The sequence below is a fragment of the Nerophis ophidion genome, linkage group LG08 (genome assembly GCF_033978795.1).
Source record: "Nerophis ophidion isolate RoL-2023_Sa linkage group LG08, RoL_Noph_v1.0, whole genome shotgun sequence".
In the NCBI taxonomy this organism is placed as follows: domain Eukaryota; kingdom Metazoa; phylum Chordata; class Actinopteri; order Syngnathiformes; family Syngnathidae; genus Nerophis; species Nerophis ophidion.
In genome coordinates this window covers 57231594-57248304 of record NC_084618.1, presented here as the reverse complement: position 1 = coordinate 57248304, position 16711 = coordinate 57231594, and the positions used below count along the sequence as shown (strand labels likewise).

The 16711-nt window shown below is 39.7% G+C and overlaps 1 protein-coding gene and 1 long non-coding RNA gene across 5 annotated transcripts in view; one reads left to right on the top strand and one right to left on the bottom strand.

The window, feature by feature from the left end:
- Positions 1 to 803: 803 nt before the first annotated feature.
- The window catches only part of LOC133558001 (uncharacterized), a 66440-nt gene continuing 50532 nt past the window's right edge, over positions 804 to 16711 (bottom strand). The window contains exons 3-5 of the long non-coding RNA XR_009807881.1: positions 3919 to 3967; positions 3547 to 3659; positions 804 to 1091 (exon numbers count right to left, since the gene is read on the bottom strand). This is a non-coding gene — a long non-coding RNA (uncharacterized LOC133558001). The remainder of the gene's footprint in view (positions 1092 to 3546; positions 3660 to 3918; positions 3968 to 16711) is intronic.
- Positions 7335 to 16711, top strand: part of grid2ipb (glutamate receptor, ionotropic, delta 2 (Grid2) interacting protein, b) — a 58268-nt gene continuing 48891 nt past the window's right edge. For all 4 annotated transcript variants that reach the window (XM_061909034.1, XM_061909033.1, XM_061909032.1 and 1 more), the window contains exons 1-3: positions 7335 to 7582; positions 7676 to 8005; positions 8067 to 8221. In XM_061909034.1, the coding sequence (XP_061765018.1) occupies positions 7337 to 7582; positions 7676 to 8005; positions 8067 to 8221 (731 nt within the window). In that variant the 5' untranslated portion in view covers positions 7335 to 7336. The remainder of the gene's footprint in view (positions 7583 to 7675; positions 8006 to 8066; positions 8222 to 16711) is intronic.

Here is a 16711-nt window from a genome sequence, read left to right as displayed (position 1 = left end):
TTTTTCGGCGCCCCTGGTTGCAGTTAATAGTATCCTACCTTTTTTTTTGTCGTTATTTATATTTTCTGAATAAATTATGTGATAATGTTCATCAGTCAACTCATTGGTGTTAATTTTTCAATCCGTCAAGAGAAAAAATTATATCAAAATCCAATTACAGTATGTTACTTGTGTAGTTTGATCATGTTCCTCAACTGGGGCACTAACATCATGTGGTTTATTTTGTACATATGTAGCATCATCTACAAAGATATAAAGAATTGCTATTGCGACATCCAGTGGAAACATTTAGAACAGCAGTTCCTTTCTTTCAACAATTTCAGGTACATTTTTATACTTAGCAAACTCATCTCGCAGGCCGGATGAAACCTGTTCGCGGGCCTGATCCAGCCCCCAGGCCGTACGTTTGACACCCCTTGTATAAAGCCATGGTTTATGCAAGGTAATTTATATTACTTATGCAAAATACACAGTATGTGATATAGGATAAACATATATATTTTTGTATTATTATTTATTCATTCTTGAATCATTTTAGTGTTTTTGTCAGTTGTATGTTATGTATTTATTTATTCATTTTACTCACTGTACAATTTCAGTCTGATTTAACGCACTATTTATCTTGTTAATTCATAAGCAAAGTATTGTTGTTTTTTTATTTATATCCTGTAGTCATTTGTTCATAATACAATATATTGTCCATTTTACCCTGTTATTCACTAATTATTTTATTGCTGAACAAACTACCCAAAAAACTATTTAAAGTCAATCAATCAATCAAAGTTTATTTATATAGCCTTAAATCACAAGTGTCTCAAAGGGCTGCACAAGCCACAACAAGGAAAAATTCAACCCAATGGGCTACAATGAGAAACCTTGGAGGGGACCCCTGGGCAACCGGTGCAATGGAAGTCGAGTAGATCTAGTTAATAGTGTGGAAGTCCAGTCCATAGTGGGGCCAGAAGGGGATCATCTTGAGTGGAGACAAGTCAGCAGCGCAGAGATGTCACCAACTGATGCACGGATGAGTGGTCCACCCCGGGTTCCGACTTTGAACAGCTAGCGCGTCATCCGTGGTCACCTGATAACCTCTGCACGCAGGAGAGAGGGGCAGAGTGGAAAAGAGACAGCAGATCAACTGGTCTAAAAGGGGGATCTATTTAAAAACTAGAGTATACAAATGAGTTTTAAGTTGTGACTTAAATGCTAATTAACATTCATTAACTTTACTATTACACTTTAAAATTGTAACATGTTAAGGACAGGAAGTGAAATATGCAGACTCTCAGTAATGACTCATGGAAGATAATAAGGACTGTCTTAGAAGTAAATTGTTGTGGATTAGACTGCGTCAAAGCAGAAGCTTTTTCCGTTTATTTGCAGAAAACACATTTTAAGACCAAAATAGGTTGGGGAAAAAAAGGCCATTTTACAGTGTGTCTGACTGACTGACATGCACTGGCACATAACAAGGCATCATGGGACACCTGCTGGATCTGGTTGCTGACTGGGCCCTCAACACTCATATTACAGCTCACGTTGCTGAAAAGAAGAGTGTTGTCCATAAGCTATGGATTCTGTTTAAATAAAAAAAAGGTAAGAGATGCATGCTTTTAATACTACCTATGTTGTCGATTAATGATTCTGCATAAACACATAATAACAGTTGCCTGTAAGATGACCATTTATCATTTGCGTTGACTATAGCAGAAATAAAATACGTGTACATTAACAATATTGATACATAAATTGACGCCCAATTGTTTTTTTTATTATAATCCTATAACAGTTGTGTTATACTGTGTACAGTAAAAATCAATACTTCCATGACAGTAACAATTACTAACTTTGTATGTATAGGCATAATTTCAAATTATATTCTACTATATGGACCTCAATAGATTGTGCAGGTGTACCTAATGTTGTGGTTTTGGTTGGTGACACCAGGGTACTGAGGTAAAAATAAAAATGTCAATGATAAAAACAAAAAAACAAAACATCACCAAAACACTGATATATTCCATTCATCCATCATTCCATTTTCTACCGCTTATTGTAGCTGAGATAGGCAGATATATTTCATCTGATAATATGCATTTTAATGTGAGTACATAAGTATCCCAATATTATAATTTTGCTTATGGGTACTTAGTACTGTAAAGCATCCAGCCACAATATTAATTTATTTATTTAATTTTAAATTAATTTGAAAAATAATCCAAAATTTGAATGATTTGTATTCATTTGGTGCCAAAATACAAACAAAACGTACTATGCTATGCAAACATTTTATCTATACTGAAATGTTTGTTTTTGTTTTTATCAAAATAATGTGTTGCACATATACAGGTGCATCCCAATTAATGAGAATGATGTGTAAACGTTTTTTAGTTTATAAATCTATAGATTGTCTGCAAAGTGAAAGATTTCCAAATATACGCTTTTCATAATTTTTATGATTATAGCTAATAAAGACAACAACAAAAAAAAATCAGTATACCATTCCAATATCGAAGTTGTCAAAAAGGAGCATATTTTAAATTGGTGTGCTCTCCAGTCAGCAGTTGAACAGAAAAAAAATCCCAATGACTTGAATTGGTCTTTTAGCTGAGGAAATCAAACAACTTTTGCAAGATAGTTAACCACGTCGTTAGTCACCTTGACTGCATAGAGCAGGGGTGTCAAACTCAATTACAGAGTGGGCAAAAATTCTAAACTGAACAAGGCCGCGGGCCAAAGTCGAATAACTTAACCTTTTAATAGGGACCCAAACAAGTTTTGCATTGAATATTGAACAAGCAAGGCTTATATAACTTTATAGTGACATGCAAAATTGAGTTTTCTTGGTAGCGGGGGTGTATATTGTAGCGTCCCGGAAGAGTTAGTGCTGCAAGGGGTTCTGGGTATTTGTTCTGTTGTGTTTATGTTGTGTTACGGTGCAGATGTTCTCCCGAAATGTGTTTGTCATTCTTGTTTGGTGTGGGTTAACAATGTGGTGTAACAGTGTTAAAGTTGTTCATACAGCCACCCTCAGTGTGACCTGTATGGCTGTTGACCAAGTATGTCTTGCATTCACTTGTGTGTGTGTGTAGAAGCCACATATATTACATGACTGGGGGGGCACGCTGTTTGTATGAAATTCGGGATTCTCCTGGAAAAATCGGGAGGGTTGGCAAGTATGAGAATTAGCGTTGAATGCAGTGATACAGCGGCACCGCCACTGTATAATACCGGCGGGACAGCTCTAATGTTGATTTATTATTGCTTCAAGGGCCAAATGAAATTACACGGCGGGCCAGATGTGGCCCGCGGGCCACAGTTTGACACCCATGGCATAGAGGAACACATTAAGATAAAACAGAACCATAGAGTGGAAATGAAATAAATTCAGTGAGTTGGGGTCCTGGGCACATGTTCCTAATGTATTAATGTAAAGGTGGAGGTTGGGCTGGAGATTAAACCCCTAATCCACCTAATCTCCAGATAGTAATCTTAAATAGTCCCCTGCTGCTTTTCAATGAACTAAACATTTAGGCGCGAACCCACCGACACTACGCTCGGATTTACACTATCCCAGGCTGACGTTCCAATTAGTGCTCAGGCTTCCTTGCATCGGCGCTGAGTGATTCTGGGCCAGGAGCGGTCCCTCGGAGAGCCACCTAGCCAAGGCAGAAAAAGACACGTTGGTGTATTTATAGACAAATGAGGCCTTTTTGGAGAGTGAATTATTAAGGAAGGTGCGCGGGTGCACGCGTCCCAGTTTCCTGATTAACACTGCTCATGCAGCTTGGCCATGAGATGAATCAGGGATGAGACGCGGGACTTTGACAAACTCATAGTGAGACTGGACTTGATTTTCATGCACACTACGCTATCACTCATTTGGTGGGATTTTGGGTTTTTTTTTTTTTTTTTTACCTGGAATGTCTGCAAGCAGGCTGTATACAATTTGAAGATGAAGAAGTTCCTGCAAAACAAAAAGGGTAGATATTCGTTCCACCAGACCAAACGGGGCTCTCGGTGTCCACCTAAAGATTTCTGTAAGTCTTTAAAATCGGTTGGATTGATCCTCAAATGTACACATGACCCCCCCAATTCTCTTCTTTTTTTATGCCTCTTAATTCAGTAAGAAAATTAAAGCAATGCCTTGGATGTGCGCTGAGGTTAATTTGGGTCACAATCTCTGTGACGCCTTCTTTCAATTGGCTGCTTTGCCTTTTGTGAACCAGGTCAAGGACCATTGTGTGTGTCAGAGTTTAGGGTAGAGAGCTCTGACATGGTGCTCTTTAGTAGAAAAGACAATAACTATTTGATGGAAAGCTTATGTGCAATGTCCATTGATTTAAATGCTTCCATGACCTTGGGTAAGACTTTATTTTGCATCTATTTCCAGCATTTATAATGGCTTGTGAGAGATTTGCAGTAGTCAAAGAAAGACGGCCCCTGGCAGGAACACTCATCTTTATGCATTATTATGGTGACTGGTCACTTCAGTAGCTGATTGTCAACGTGGTTGTTACCTGTTTGTTTGTTCTATACTTTAATAGACTGAATCGCCTCATGGATACAATTATACTTGGTTTCGGCTAAACTCTTGTTCAGCAGTGAGTCACCATAGTATAAGTGTGGTTCTGAAGCATCGTAGCCGCGTCTTTTCAAAACCTGTAGATATAATCGCTAATTAAGAATAATTTTGGACAGATTTACACCCGTATTTCTAAAATGACCGCATAACTGAAGTTTATATTGTAGTCAAACCTTTTTTGTAACTACCGGTATATAATGTCTAAATAATTTTTTTTTTTATAGATTATGCCTTTTTAATGTGTTTTGTTTACTTTTTCAATTAATTTCAATGTGGCATAGCAGTTTTGGATTGGCTTCACTGTGGTTGGAGATTTTTTTTTATCTTTTTGTGTAAACTTTAGACTTATCTGCCATATAAACACATGACCCTTCACCATATTGGATTTAACTAAATTGCAGTCTTATTTTTGTCGCAGTTTAACCTGACACATGAAATGTGATGAATTTGGGACATTCACTATCCACTTTAGCCGCCAGATGGCAGTAGGGTGGCAATTTTAACTTAGACCACAGCATCAGTTGTTATGTGGAGTGGCGTTTTCCATCATTTTCAGCAGACTGCATTGCAAGACAATTACAATTACCCCCCATGTACTGTAATATTGCACATGGTAATTGGGATTTGTTATACAAACCCCGTTTCCGTGTGAGTTGGGAAATTGTGTTAAATGTAAATATAAACTGAATACAATGATTTGCAAATCCTTTTCAACCCATATTTAATTGAATGCACAACAAAGACAAGATATTTGATGTTCAAACTCATAAACTAATTTATTTTTTTTGCAAATAATAATTAACTTAGAATTTCATGGCTGCAACACATGCCAAATTAGTTGGGAAAGGGCATGTTCACCACTGTTTTACATCACCTTTTCTTTTAACAACACTCAATAAACGTTTAGGAACTGAGGAAACTAATTGTTGAAGCTTTGAAAGTGGAATTCTTTCTCATTCTTGTTTTATGTAGAGCTTCAGTAGTTCAACAGTCCGGGGTTTCCGCTGTCGTATTTTACACTTCATAATACGCCACACATCTTTAATGGGAGACAGGTCTGGACTGCAGGCGGGCCAGCAAAGTACCCGCACTCTTTTACTACGAAACAACGCTGTTGTAACACGTGGCTTGGCATTGTCTTGCTGAAATAAGCAGGGGCGTCCAAGATAACGTTGCTTGGATGACAAAATATGTTGCTCCAAAACCTGTATGTACCTTTCAGCATTAATGGTGCCTTCACAGATGTGTAATTTACCCATGCCTTGAGCACTATTACACCCCCACACCATCACAGATGCTGGCTTTTGAACTTTGCGCCGATAGCAATCCGGATGGTTATTTTCCTCTTTGTCCCGGAGGACACCACGTCCACAGTTTCCAAATACAATTTGAAATGTGGACTCGTCAGACCACAGAACACTTTTCCACTTTAGATCAGTCCATCTTAAATGAGCTCTGGCCCAGGGAAGCCGGCGACATTTCTGGGTGTTGTTGATAAAAATGGGTTGTGCTTTGCATAGCAGAGTTTTGACTTGCACTTACGGATGTAGCAACCCACTGCAGTTACTGACAGCGGTTTTATGAAGTGTTCTTTAGCTCATGTAGTGATATCCTTTACACTCTGATGTTGGTTATTGATGCAGTACCGCCTGAGGGATTAAAAGTCTGTAATATCATCGCTTACGTGCAGTGATTTCTCCAGATTCTCTGAACCTTTTGATGATTTTACGGACCGTAGATGGTAAAATCCCTAAATTCCTTGCAGTAGCTCGTTGAGAAATGTTGTTCTAAAACTGTTCGACAATTTGCTTACAAATTGGTGACCCTCGCCCCATCCTTGTTTGTGAATTACTTAGTATTTCATGGAAGCTGCTTTTATACCCAATCACGGCACCCACCTGTTCCCAATTAGCCTGCACACCAGTGGGATGTTCCAAATAAGTCTTTGATGAGCATTCCTCAACTTTATCAGTATTTATTGCCACCTTTCCCAACTTCTTTGTTACGTGTTGCTGGCATCAAATTCTAAAGTTAATGATTATTTGCAAAAAAAAATGTTTATCAGTTTTAACATCAAATATGTTGTCCTTGTAGCATATTCAACTGAATATGGGTTGAAAATTATTTGCAAATCATAGTATTCCGTTTATATTTACATCTAACACAATTTCCCAACTCATATGGAAACGGGGTTTGTATATTGTATATATCACCGGTATGTAAAAATATAATACATCAGTATATACATTCTTTTATACTGTACATATAATAATATGTAAATATTACATATATGTTATATTTTATATTGCTACTATGGTACATTTTTAGTGTACTTTATACCTGCATTATCCTTTCCATCCTTACCCTTTCCATTCTTCGTAACTGAGCTACTGTGCGGGACAATTTTCCTTGTGAATCAATAGTTTGTCCAAGTCTAAGGGTTTATTAGACTTTGTCACAATCTAATAAACACTTGTTTATCACTGTTAATTTTCACAATACATCGGTTTTAAATAGATTTTTTTTTTTAAACTAGGGTAAAAAAAACCCTGCTAAGCCCTCTAAAGATGAAATAACACCCACTCAATCACCTTTACAAGTTTATGTGGCTGGGGAATACTGTATTACAATAATCGCTAGGCTGCAGTAACATTGAAAACTTAAATGGGGCCACATACAAAATCACGAAAAGCCTGGGCAGTACAGTCATTCCTCTAACGGCCGCTTCCTCCCCTCCCTCCAGTCCTCAGCATGCCGACGTCCAACCATGGCTGGCCTGATGAGTTTGGCTTCCGGCTGGGCGGGAATGGACCGAGCTACATCCTGTCTGTGGAGGAGGGAAGCAGTGCTCACCTGGCTGGGTTGCAGGCTGGAGACCAGGTGCTGGAAATTGAGGGCCACGATGTGTCAACGTTGCCGCCGCTAGCCGTCATTGCCATCGCCCAGACTCAGAAGAACATCCCCCCTAGCATCGGGGTTGTGTCCCGCATACAGCAGGTCATCTGTACTTCCAATTTCTACCGCTTGTCCCTCTGTACTTTTCACAAATGATTCTGCTATTTTGCTTTATTCTGCATTGCTGTTTTACAGATGGACATCATACCTGGTCCGGATGGTCGATTGGGGTTCACTATTGTGGGAGACTGCCCACTGCTTGTGGAGGACTGCTCGCCGTGCTCCCCGGCAGGCCGTGCGGGTTTGAGGGCGGGCGACTGCATCATGGAGGTCAACGGTATCCCTGTCAGGCAGCACGAGACAGCTGCAGCTCTTGTCAAGTCATCCCAAGGAAGGACACTTCGTCTGGGCGTGCTGGGACTCGGCGCAAGGCAGCAACGTAGCATCAGCCTGGATGACAGTCAGATCGGAGGGGAAGGCGCAAGGCTGGACCGCAAATACAAGGCTCTGGAGTTCAACAGGAAGGTAAGGGTAGCATTGCTCAAATTCTAACCTGAGACGATCCAAAAAATTCTGACACCGCCAGGTGGAGCAGATTTTAAGGGACGAGCCCGAAGTGAAGGAGCAACTCTTTGGCGTGTTGAAGCAGTACGCAGCTGAGAAGAAAGTGGAATGGTTGGCTTCCGTCTTGCCCGAAATCCTCACCACTGATGACCATCGACAGCTCATCTCCAGCATCAGGTGAGAGTTTTTGACATTAATACAAGCTTAGCACATTACTTGCATTCTTATTTTGCTGCAATCTGTTGGTTTCCACTCAATATCGAAGTGTTTTTGACTGAACTTTGAAATATAAATTTAAGAGCTGCAAGAATTTAATATGCAATCCTTGTCATGCATTTCTCCATATATCGTATTTTTCGGACTACAAGACACTCTTCAAATCCTTTTATTTTCTCAATAATTGAGAGTGCACCTTATGTATTTACATAAAAATTCTGGTTGTGCCTACCGACCTCGAACCAATTTTATGTGGTACATGCTGTAATGATAAATGTGACCAGTAAGGCAGTCACACGTACGAGATACGTGTGGACCGCTGGTTGGCGCCTGTTGTTTCATAAATGAATCTAGCGAGCAAGACCAAAACGTTTCTGTTTCACTGAGAATATAGAACATAACACACGCCGCTGAAAGATCTGTCAAAATGTTTTAGTACGACTTTGGTAAGCCACAAAGCAGCACTACCCGATGGATCGTTTGACTACCGCTGTCAGACATACTGTGCTTCAACATACGGGTATTACTATGGTGTGTGTATAAGGAGCCCAAAACGCCACCTACTGGAAGAAATATTATCTGCCGTTTTGTTTCGCCCTATAATGCAAAAACAAACTTGTCTTACCTTTTAGTACTTGCGAATGTGTATTTGGGATCTGCATAAATCCCACAAACTTGCGTTCGTCCACTATTGTAGTCTGTGCCGCAGTCGATAAGCTCCTTTTTTTTCTCCATTTTCTTTTTGTGGGGCATTCATCCTCCAATGTTGCCATTTCTACTAAAAAAGTAATGTATAATTCGAACTTAATTTGTGAGTACAGTTGCTATGGAAGCACTAAAAACTACAACAAAGATGCAAGGAGAAGACACTGTGGAAGTTCAGCCACGTTAAAAAGACCGCCCACCAAACAAAGCATTATGAAGAGTTTATCAGAAAGCGGTTTGAAGATGGTCTGTAAAACATAATCCATGCAAAATATTGGCCAAACAACCATCATTACACGTTATGCCGACCACAAGGAAGTGTTTTGAATGTAGAAAAACAAATCACAATATGACAACCTTAATGCGCCTGTATGTATGAAAATAGACTCGATTAGAACCATTTATCAACAGTCCGCCTTGCCGGTGCGCTTCGTGGTCTGAAAAATATGGTAATGTGTTTTATTTGAGTCCTATACTCAGTGGCCTAGTGGGTAGAGTGTCCTCCCTGAGATTGGTAGGTCGTGAGTTCAAATCCCGGCTGAGTCATACCAAAGACTATAAAAATGGGACCCATTACCTCCCTGCTTGGCACTCAGCATTAAGGGTTGGAATTGGGGGTTAAATCACCATAAATGATTCCCGGGCGCGGCACCGCTGCTGCCCACTGCTCCCCTTACCTCCCAGGGGGTGATCAAGGGTGATGGGTCAAATGCAGACAATAATTTTGCCACAACTCGTGTGTGTGTGTGTGTGACAATCATTGGTACTGTAACTTTATCTTTTAACTTTTCAGACATGTTGTAACTTGTTAAAATAAGCATGTCTGAAACACACAAACCATCACAACAATTTCACAATTAGAACGATCAAAGTGGGCCCCCAGAGCCTTTGATTTTTCAGTGTGGCCCTCAGTGGAAGTTTGGACACCCCTGATCTACAAGGATTCATTGATGGTAACATGTAAACTGGCACTTCCTTTTCCATACAATTTGATTAGACTTTTCACGACAACAATAGACTTTAGATTTAAGTAGGCTCCGTCTGCCACCCAGGATAAATCCACATGACCTTTTAAGTCTCTTGTAGTCTCAGTGAAACTGTAAGGGATTGTTGTTGACAATTAGCAAAAGTAAATACTAGAATACATTTGTTACAATTTGGGAGTCCATTTTTTCTATGGACTCTTTGGTTTGGTACAGCCTCCATTCATCCATCCATTTTTCTACCGCTTATTCCCTTTGGGGTCGCGGGGGGCGCTGGTGCCTATCTCAGCTACAATCGGGCGGAAGGCGGGTACACCCTGGACAAGTCGCCATCTCATCGCAGGGCCAACACAGATAGACAGACAACATTCACACTCACATTCACACACTAAGGCCAATTTAGTGTTACCAATCAACCTATCCCCAGGTGCATGTCTTTGGAGGTGGGAGGAAGCAGGAGTACCCGGGGGGAACCCACACATTCACGGGGAGGACATGCAAACTCCACACAGAAAGATCCTAAGCCCAGGAGTGAACCCCAGACTACTCAGGACCTTCGTTTTGTGAGGCAGCTACTCAGGCAAATCATATTGTTGATGTAGATGCCCATATTTGCTGTACAGATTTTCTTTAAAAAAGAGAAGTGTGTGTGCAGTCTACTGATATTTAATCAGGCATGTGATTTGAACTGAATGAAAAAGACTGAAAATAAGCAGGGGGTCTGGAGGGCCGCAGGTCCCCAGCCAGGTCCAGCTATTAGCTAACTTCTTTTTTTCTAAATTTCCATTTGTGATTTATTGCAGGAAATAACAAATATCTTACAATCATGTTGTTCATGTGTCAAAATGATTCAACTATTCAATGTCAATATATAAAGAGTAGAAATAATGAACAAAATGTCAGCAGCTGTCTTGTTATAAAACACCAATTAAAATGAAAAGTAGCATTTAGACTGGCTATACTGTAGCAAAAGTCATCACGTTTGTCACAATCATGTGTGCTTAAATGTGTATTCCATGTCTTCCATGTTGAGAGCAGTTTTGGTAAACAACGAAAATGAATGTGTTGGGCATTGTTTTATCCAGAATCATATATTTGTCCAAATGTGGCCAAGTAGACGCATTGTGGGTTTCCTGGACGTTGTCTAAATCGCTAAAAGAAAAATCCAAGGAAGAAAATCCCTCTGCCATCTTCCACTAGTTTTTTTAATATATAAACCACCCGCTTGAATATTCCCTCTTCTCTCTCCGATTCTCTCGTCGTCATTTGGGATGTGCGCGTCTGTTGCGATTTTCTTTCCTGATTCGATGACCCGCCTTATCTTGCTTTTGATTGGCCTGTCCCTAATGTTTTGCCCTAATCTTAACCAATCGTGACTCATCAACCAACCAACCAATCATGGATTTTCTTATACGTAAACCAACCAATATCATTGATGTTTACCGAATATTTTTTCCACTGCCGGTGAAATTGCTTCGCTACGTAGCTTCGATTTTTAAGTTAATCATCAAACTGCAGTTTTTAATCACTGGATTATCAAAAAGCATACTCATCAAGGGAAAACCGAGGTTGCAGGTATGTCAAAGAGACTGATCAAGATTTTAACACACACTGTAGGTTGGAAAAAACAAAGAAATAAGGAAAAACATTTTTTATATTTGTACACAGATGAAAAAAGACGGCTTTCCGACTATAGACGGAAAAATCTCATACCTGTATAATGTGAGAGACAGGAAGTGTGTATTCAACATTGCGATGCATCTCCACAAGCCGTGTATAGTGTGCCTTACAGGCAGGAATTTGGCGTGAAAGCCTTTTACTGGCGACAGTGCCAAGGAAAAGCGGAGGCTTGAAAATATTTACAGTACATTTTTTTTGTCGCCTGTATCATGAAGCCTATAGCTTATAATACAGTAATGTATATTGACCTGCATTGGATTGGTTTCAGCATCTTTAATGCACAAAATGTATCAAAATCGCCTCCTATATTCTTATATTGATTTTTTTTATATGACCACTGTTTTTATCTGCGATGAGGTGGTGACTTGTCCAGGGTGTAACCTGCCTTCCACCCGATTGTAGCTGAGATAGGCACCAGCGCCCCCCGCGATCCCAAAGGGAATGAGCGGTAGAAAATGGATGGATGGAATTGTATTTATTGAACAATTACCTGCCAGAAGTTGGCAGATTTTTATGTTTTATTATAAATGCTCCGCAGTTTTGCTTTTTGTTTACTGCAGCAGGATTTTAGATAAGATGCACAGCAGCCCAGGGCAGCACTCTCTAGGGGGTGCCGTAAGGATGAGGATAGAAAAAAAAAGATTCATACTAACCGCTGAGTACTCTGTGGCAGCATCAGTTTCACTTTGTCTCATAACACAAGGTGCATTCAAGGACAGTTGAATAAAGTGTGAAAACATTATCAACTAGAAAAGTGCTGTCCTTCCCCAAGCCCTGTCCCAATAGTAAAGAATCCTCTAAAAAAAATCATGAATCCAGACACTGATCCGGATTTATTCTTTTGTTCTATTTTTTTTTTTATATTTCCTGAAAATGTCATCAAAATCTGCCCATAACCTTTTGAGTTATGTTGCTAACCAACAAAAAGACAGACTTATAAACCCCACAAAATACGTAACCTGCTGGCAAGGTAACTAATTTCAGGATAAATGAAAATGTCATGTCTGCTTGTGTTTGTTTTGTTTTTCTGTTGCTTTCAAACAGGCTACAAGAGGGTTCACTCTTTGCACCGGTGTCAGCAGCTCAGCATATTTGTTCGATAATAGAATAAATAAACAAAATAAACCTTCTTGTCAGTCATCTACTCTTTGTCCCTATGGGTGGAGGCGGAGCTGCTAGCATAAACACACAGAGAGAAGTTCAGGCTTGTATAGAAAACGTACAGAAACATAGTAAAAATGATCCTGAACACCCCCAAATTCTAATTAAGTTTTTTTTCTGTCTTTCTGAAAGTTTCATCTAAATCCACTAATAACTGTTGGAGTTATGTTGCTAACAAACAAAATAGTGATGCATAGCATTAATTAATTATATTAAACTTCGGTAATTAGAAAGTCACTTGGAGAGTGCAGACCTTGGACAGCCCCTAAATCCCAATAATGAATACGAAAAAAAAATCCTGAATCCCAACGGTGATCCACAACACCCCCAAAATGTTATCTCGTGAATCAAAATCTGCCTATAACATATTGAGTTATGATGCTAACTAACAAACAGACAAACAAATAAACGAAAGCAAATTCATAACATACTGGCAAAGACAATTAATTGAAGGAAAAATAAAATTGTAATGTCCGTGCGTGTTTGTTTTGTTGGTCTGTCGCTTCCAAACAGGCTAATAAAGAGTTCACTCTTTGCATCGGGGTCAGCACTTGGGTGCTGTTGTTCTATTGGGTAATAATATTGTAAAAAAGCGAACACTTTTGTAAGTCATCCACGCTCGTTGTCTCTTTTGTCACCAGCATACACAAACAAACAAGCAAACAAACAAGCAAGCAGAAAAACAAACAAACAAGCAAGCAATCAAACAGGTAAACCCCAGCAAATGCGTGGAGATAACTGGGTAAATACTCTGAGCATATGCCAGGCCCTATTTCCCAATAGTAAAGAATCTTTGTGAAAAATCTTGAATCCAGGAGATGATCGGGATCACCCTCAAAATGTGATCATTTAAATCAAAATCCGCCCATAGTTTAAGTTTGGTTAACAAACAAACAGACAGTGAGACCAACAAACCCCAGCAAATACATATAGTAACTTCCTGGCAGAGGTATTTAATGGAAGGATAAATGAAATCGTCATGTTTGCGTAAATTTGTTTTGTTCCTCGATTGCTTCCAAACAAAAGCATCCTAGCACAACGAAAAAAACCTGTCCTGTCAGTCATCCACTCTTTGTCTCTGTGGCAGGAAACATCTAGCATACTGTAGACATACACAGAGAAATTGAGCCTGTTAACCTTAACGTAAGGTAACGTAGTAGTTGTGAAATTTGATGTAAGTTTCATCGATATCCGCCCATAACTTTTTATATAACTAGTTATGTAGCTAGCGAGCTACCTACCTGACCGACCGACAGAAAGACAGACCAAAGTGAATACTGCTCAGTGGCCTGAGAGAGTCCGTCCTGAGACTGGAAGGTCGTGAGTTCAAACCGAGTTATACCAAAGACTATACAAATGGGACTCATTGCCTCCCCGCTTGGCACTCAGCATCAAGGGTTGGAATTGGGGGTTAAATCACCAAATGATTCCCGAGCGCAGCCACCGCTGCTGCTCACTGCTCCCCTCACCTTCCAGGGGGTGAACATGGAGTCAAATGCAGAGGATGATTTCACCACACCTAGTGTGTGTTACTATGGTTGGGACTTTTACTTTATATTAACTTTAACATTACATCCTGGCAGAGGTACACAAATTGAAGGAAAAAATACATTTGCATAATAGTGTGTGTTGGTTTTCTTTGTCTATGATTTTAAAAAAAGTTAACAAGAGGGTTCACTGTTTGCAGTACATACATACGTACGTACGTATCAGTATCTACAGCAAAGCGAAACACAATGAACCCGTTTGACCTCCATATACACTTTCTTTGTCTCTGTGGGTGGAGGCAGAGTTGCTAACGTCCACATCCACACACACACACACACACACACACACACACACACACACACACACACACACGCGCACACCCACACCCACACCCACACACGCATATACGCACAAACCAACATAAGTTGAGCTTCATGAGTTATGTAGTTATGAACATAACTAAAAAATGAAAATGAACCAAACCAGGAGTCCTGCTCTGTGACGACAATCCACATCCAGTGTTCACAAAAAAGCAAAATGCATTGAGTGCTGCTAAGGTGTTCCTTTGGTGCTTTTCAGTTTAGGAATGAAATGTATGTTATACATTTAGTGAAATTTATCGGAAAGAAATCTGAAGCACTGTAGAGGATAACGATATTGGGGATTGCCAGTTTTTATTGCATAGTTACACTCAGCCAATGGTGCCAGGTACTAATAAAAAGTGTTTTAATGGTTATCCTCTAGATCAGGGGTCAGAACCCTTTTTGGCTGAGAGCGCCATGAAAGCCAAATATTTTAAGACCAACATTTATAGTATAATAAGCCTCTTATTATTTTTTAATAACATTGTTATTCTGAAGCTAACCAATAATAAATATAATACTTCTTACCATTATTGTGACTTCTTGAACAGATGCGGTAGGAAATGGATGGATGGATTAAAATGCATGAGAATGTTTTATATTTTGAACATTATTTTTAACACTGTGATTACCAGCGGAATTATCATTACTTATCATGTTAAGCAATGTCAGCCAAGATTTATCTGAGAGCCAGATGTGGTCATCAAAAAAGTCACATCTGGCTCGAGAGCCATAGGTTCCCTACCCCTGATCTAGACTGCTTCAGATTTTCACTTGTAAGTTTCGCATTCAGTGTTAGTGAGAAAAATGTTTGGCCTGCTAAGGAAGACACACGTTATCATCCGGATTCAATACTCACTTGCTAAAAAAGGGTGAGCATGACCGGCTGTTGTGCATCTATTAAAAAACAAAGCAAGGCTGATGGATTTGCAAGAAACAAATCTTTTGAATCACACAAACCTTTTTCTTCTCCAGAAACTTCAACCCGTAAACATGCAGGCTTTTGTGATATAAATAATGTGTTACACTCTAGCAAGAGATGCTGCTTTGCAGTCAGCGTTTATTTATTTATTTTAATCTTTAAACATTTGTTAATCAGTCCATCTGGTGTTTCATTTTACTCCTGAAATTGGAGCACCTCTAAATGGCCTAAAAAGACCGAATGCCAAACTAGCAGTTTTTTTCCCCTCTACATCCCCAGACAGTTTGTCTGCAGATTACACAAGTAAAGCCAATGAAAAGCAGCCAATTATTCTCTTACTACACTACATGGCTGCTTTCCCACAACTACTGTACTACATTATTGACAGTACATAGAATCATAAAAACTGACAGGTTTATTTTTCTAACCATTTTTTAAACTGCTGATTAGTTCAAGTGTGTTTCTAGCTTGTGTGTGGCCATGAATAATTCAACGACTCGTCCTGTATTTGTGATAATGAGACCACTTGCAGTGTTATTCTGCACAGTCGCCTGAAGTGGCATTTGTCTTGTGTTCCGTTGTTTTTTCTTTATCTATTGAAATGTGGGGAAGGAAGCCCGTCGTATCTTTTATTGCCCTCGGAGACACTGGCATTTTGCAGGAGGAGTGTCTAACACTGTGTTGACCACCTGGTGGTGGCAACTGTGCTTTAGTCTGTGTGGGTAAGCATGCATGGCAGAGCACTAAGACGATGAATTGCTTGGGGTGAGTATATTTATTTGTTTGATCGCATTGTTGGGTTTTTTTTGGAATGCATTTTATTTTGGCATTTTCAGTGTAAAACTGAGGATTTAGTGCCATTGTTCTGCACTCTTGGTGGATGTTTGATATCAGCTTGTTTTATTTAGGAAGAGGTTACAATCATTGGTTGAGAGCACATTGTTTAAAATCGAGGGGTTGCAAAGATACCAGCTCATCGTTGACAGTGTAGTCTTGGTTGTAGCGCTGCTTTGTGTCAGCGATGAAGAAAGTAAGAGGACATCTTTGTTTACTAATTGCCAAACCTAAAAGTGGGCTCGAAAGACCGCAGATGTAAATCCCCCTTAAGGTTCCACTGTGCCTCGTCGATAGTGCTGATAATAATAGCGTT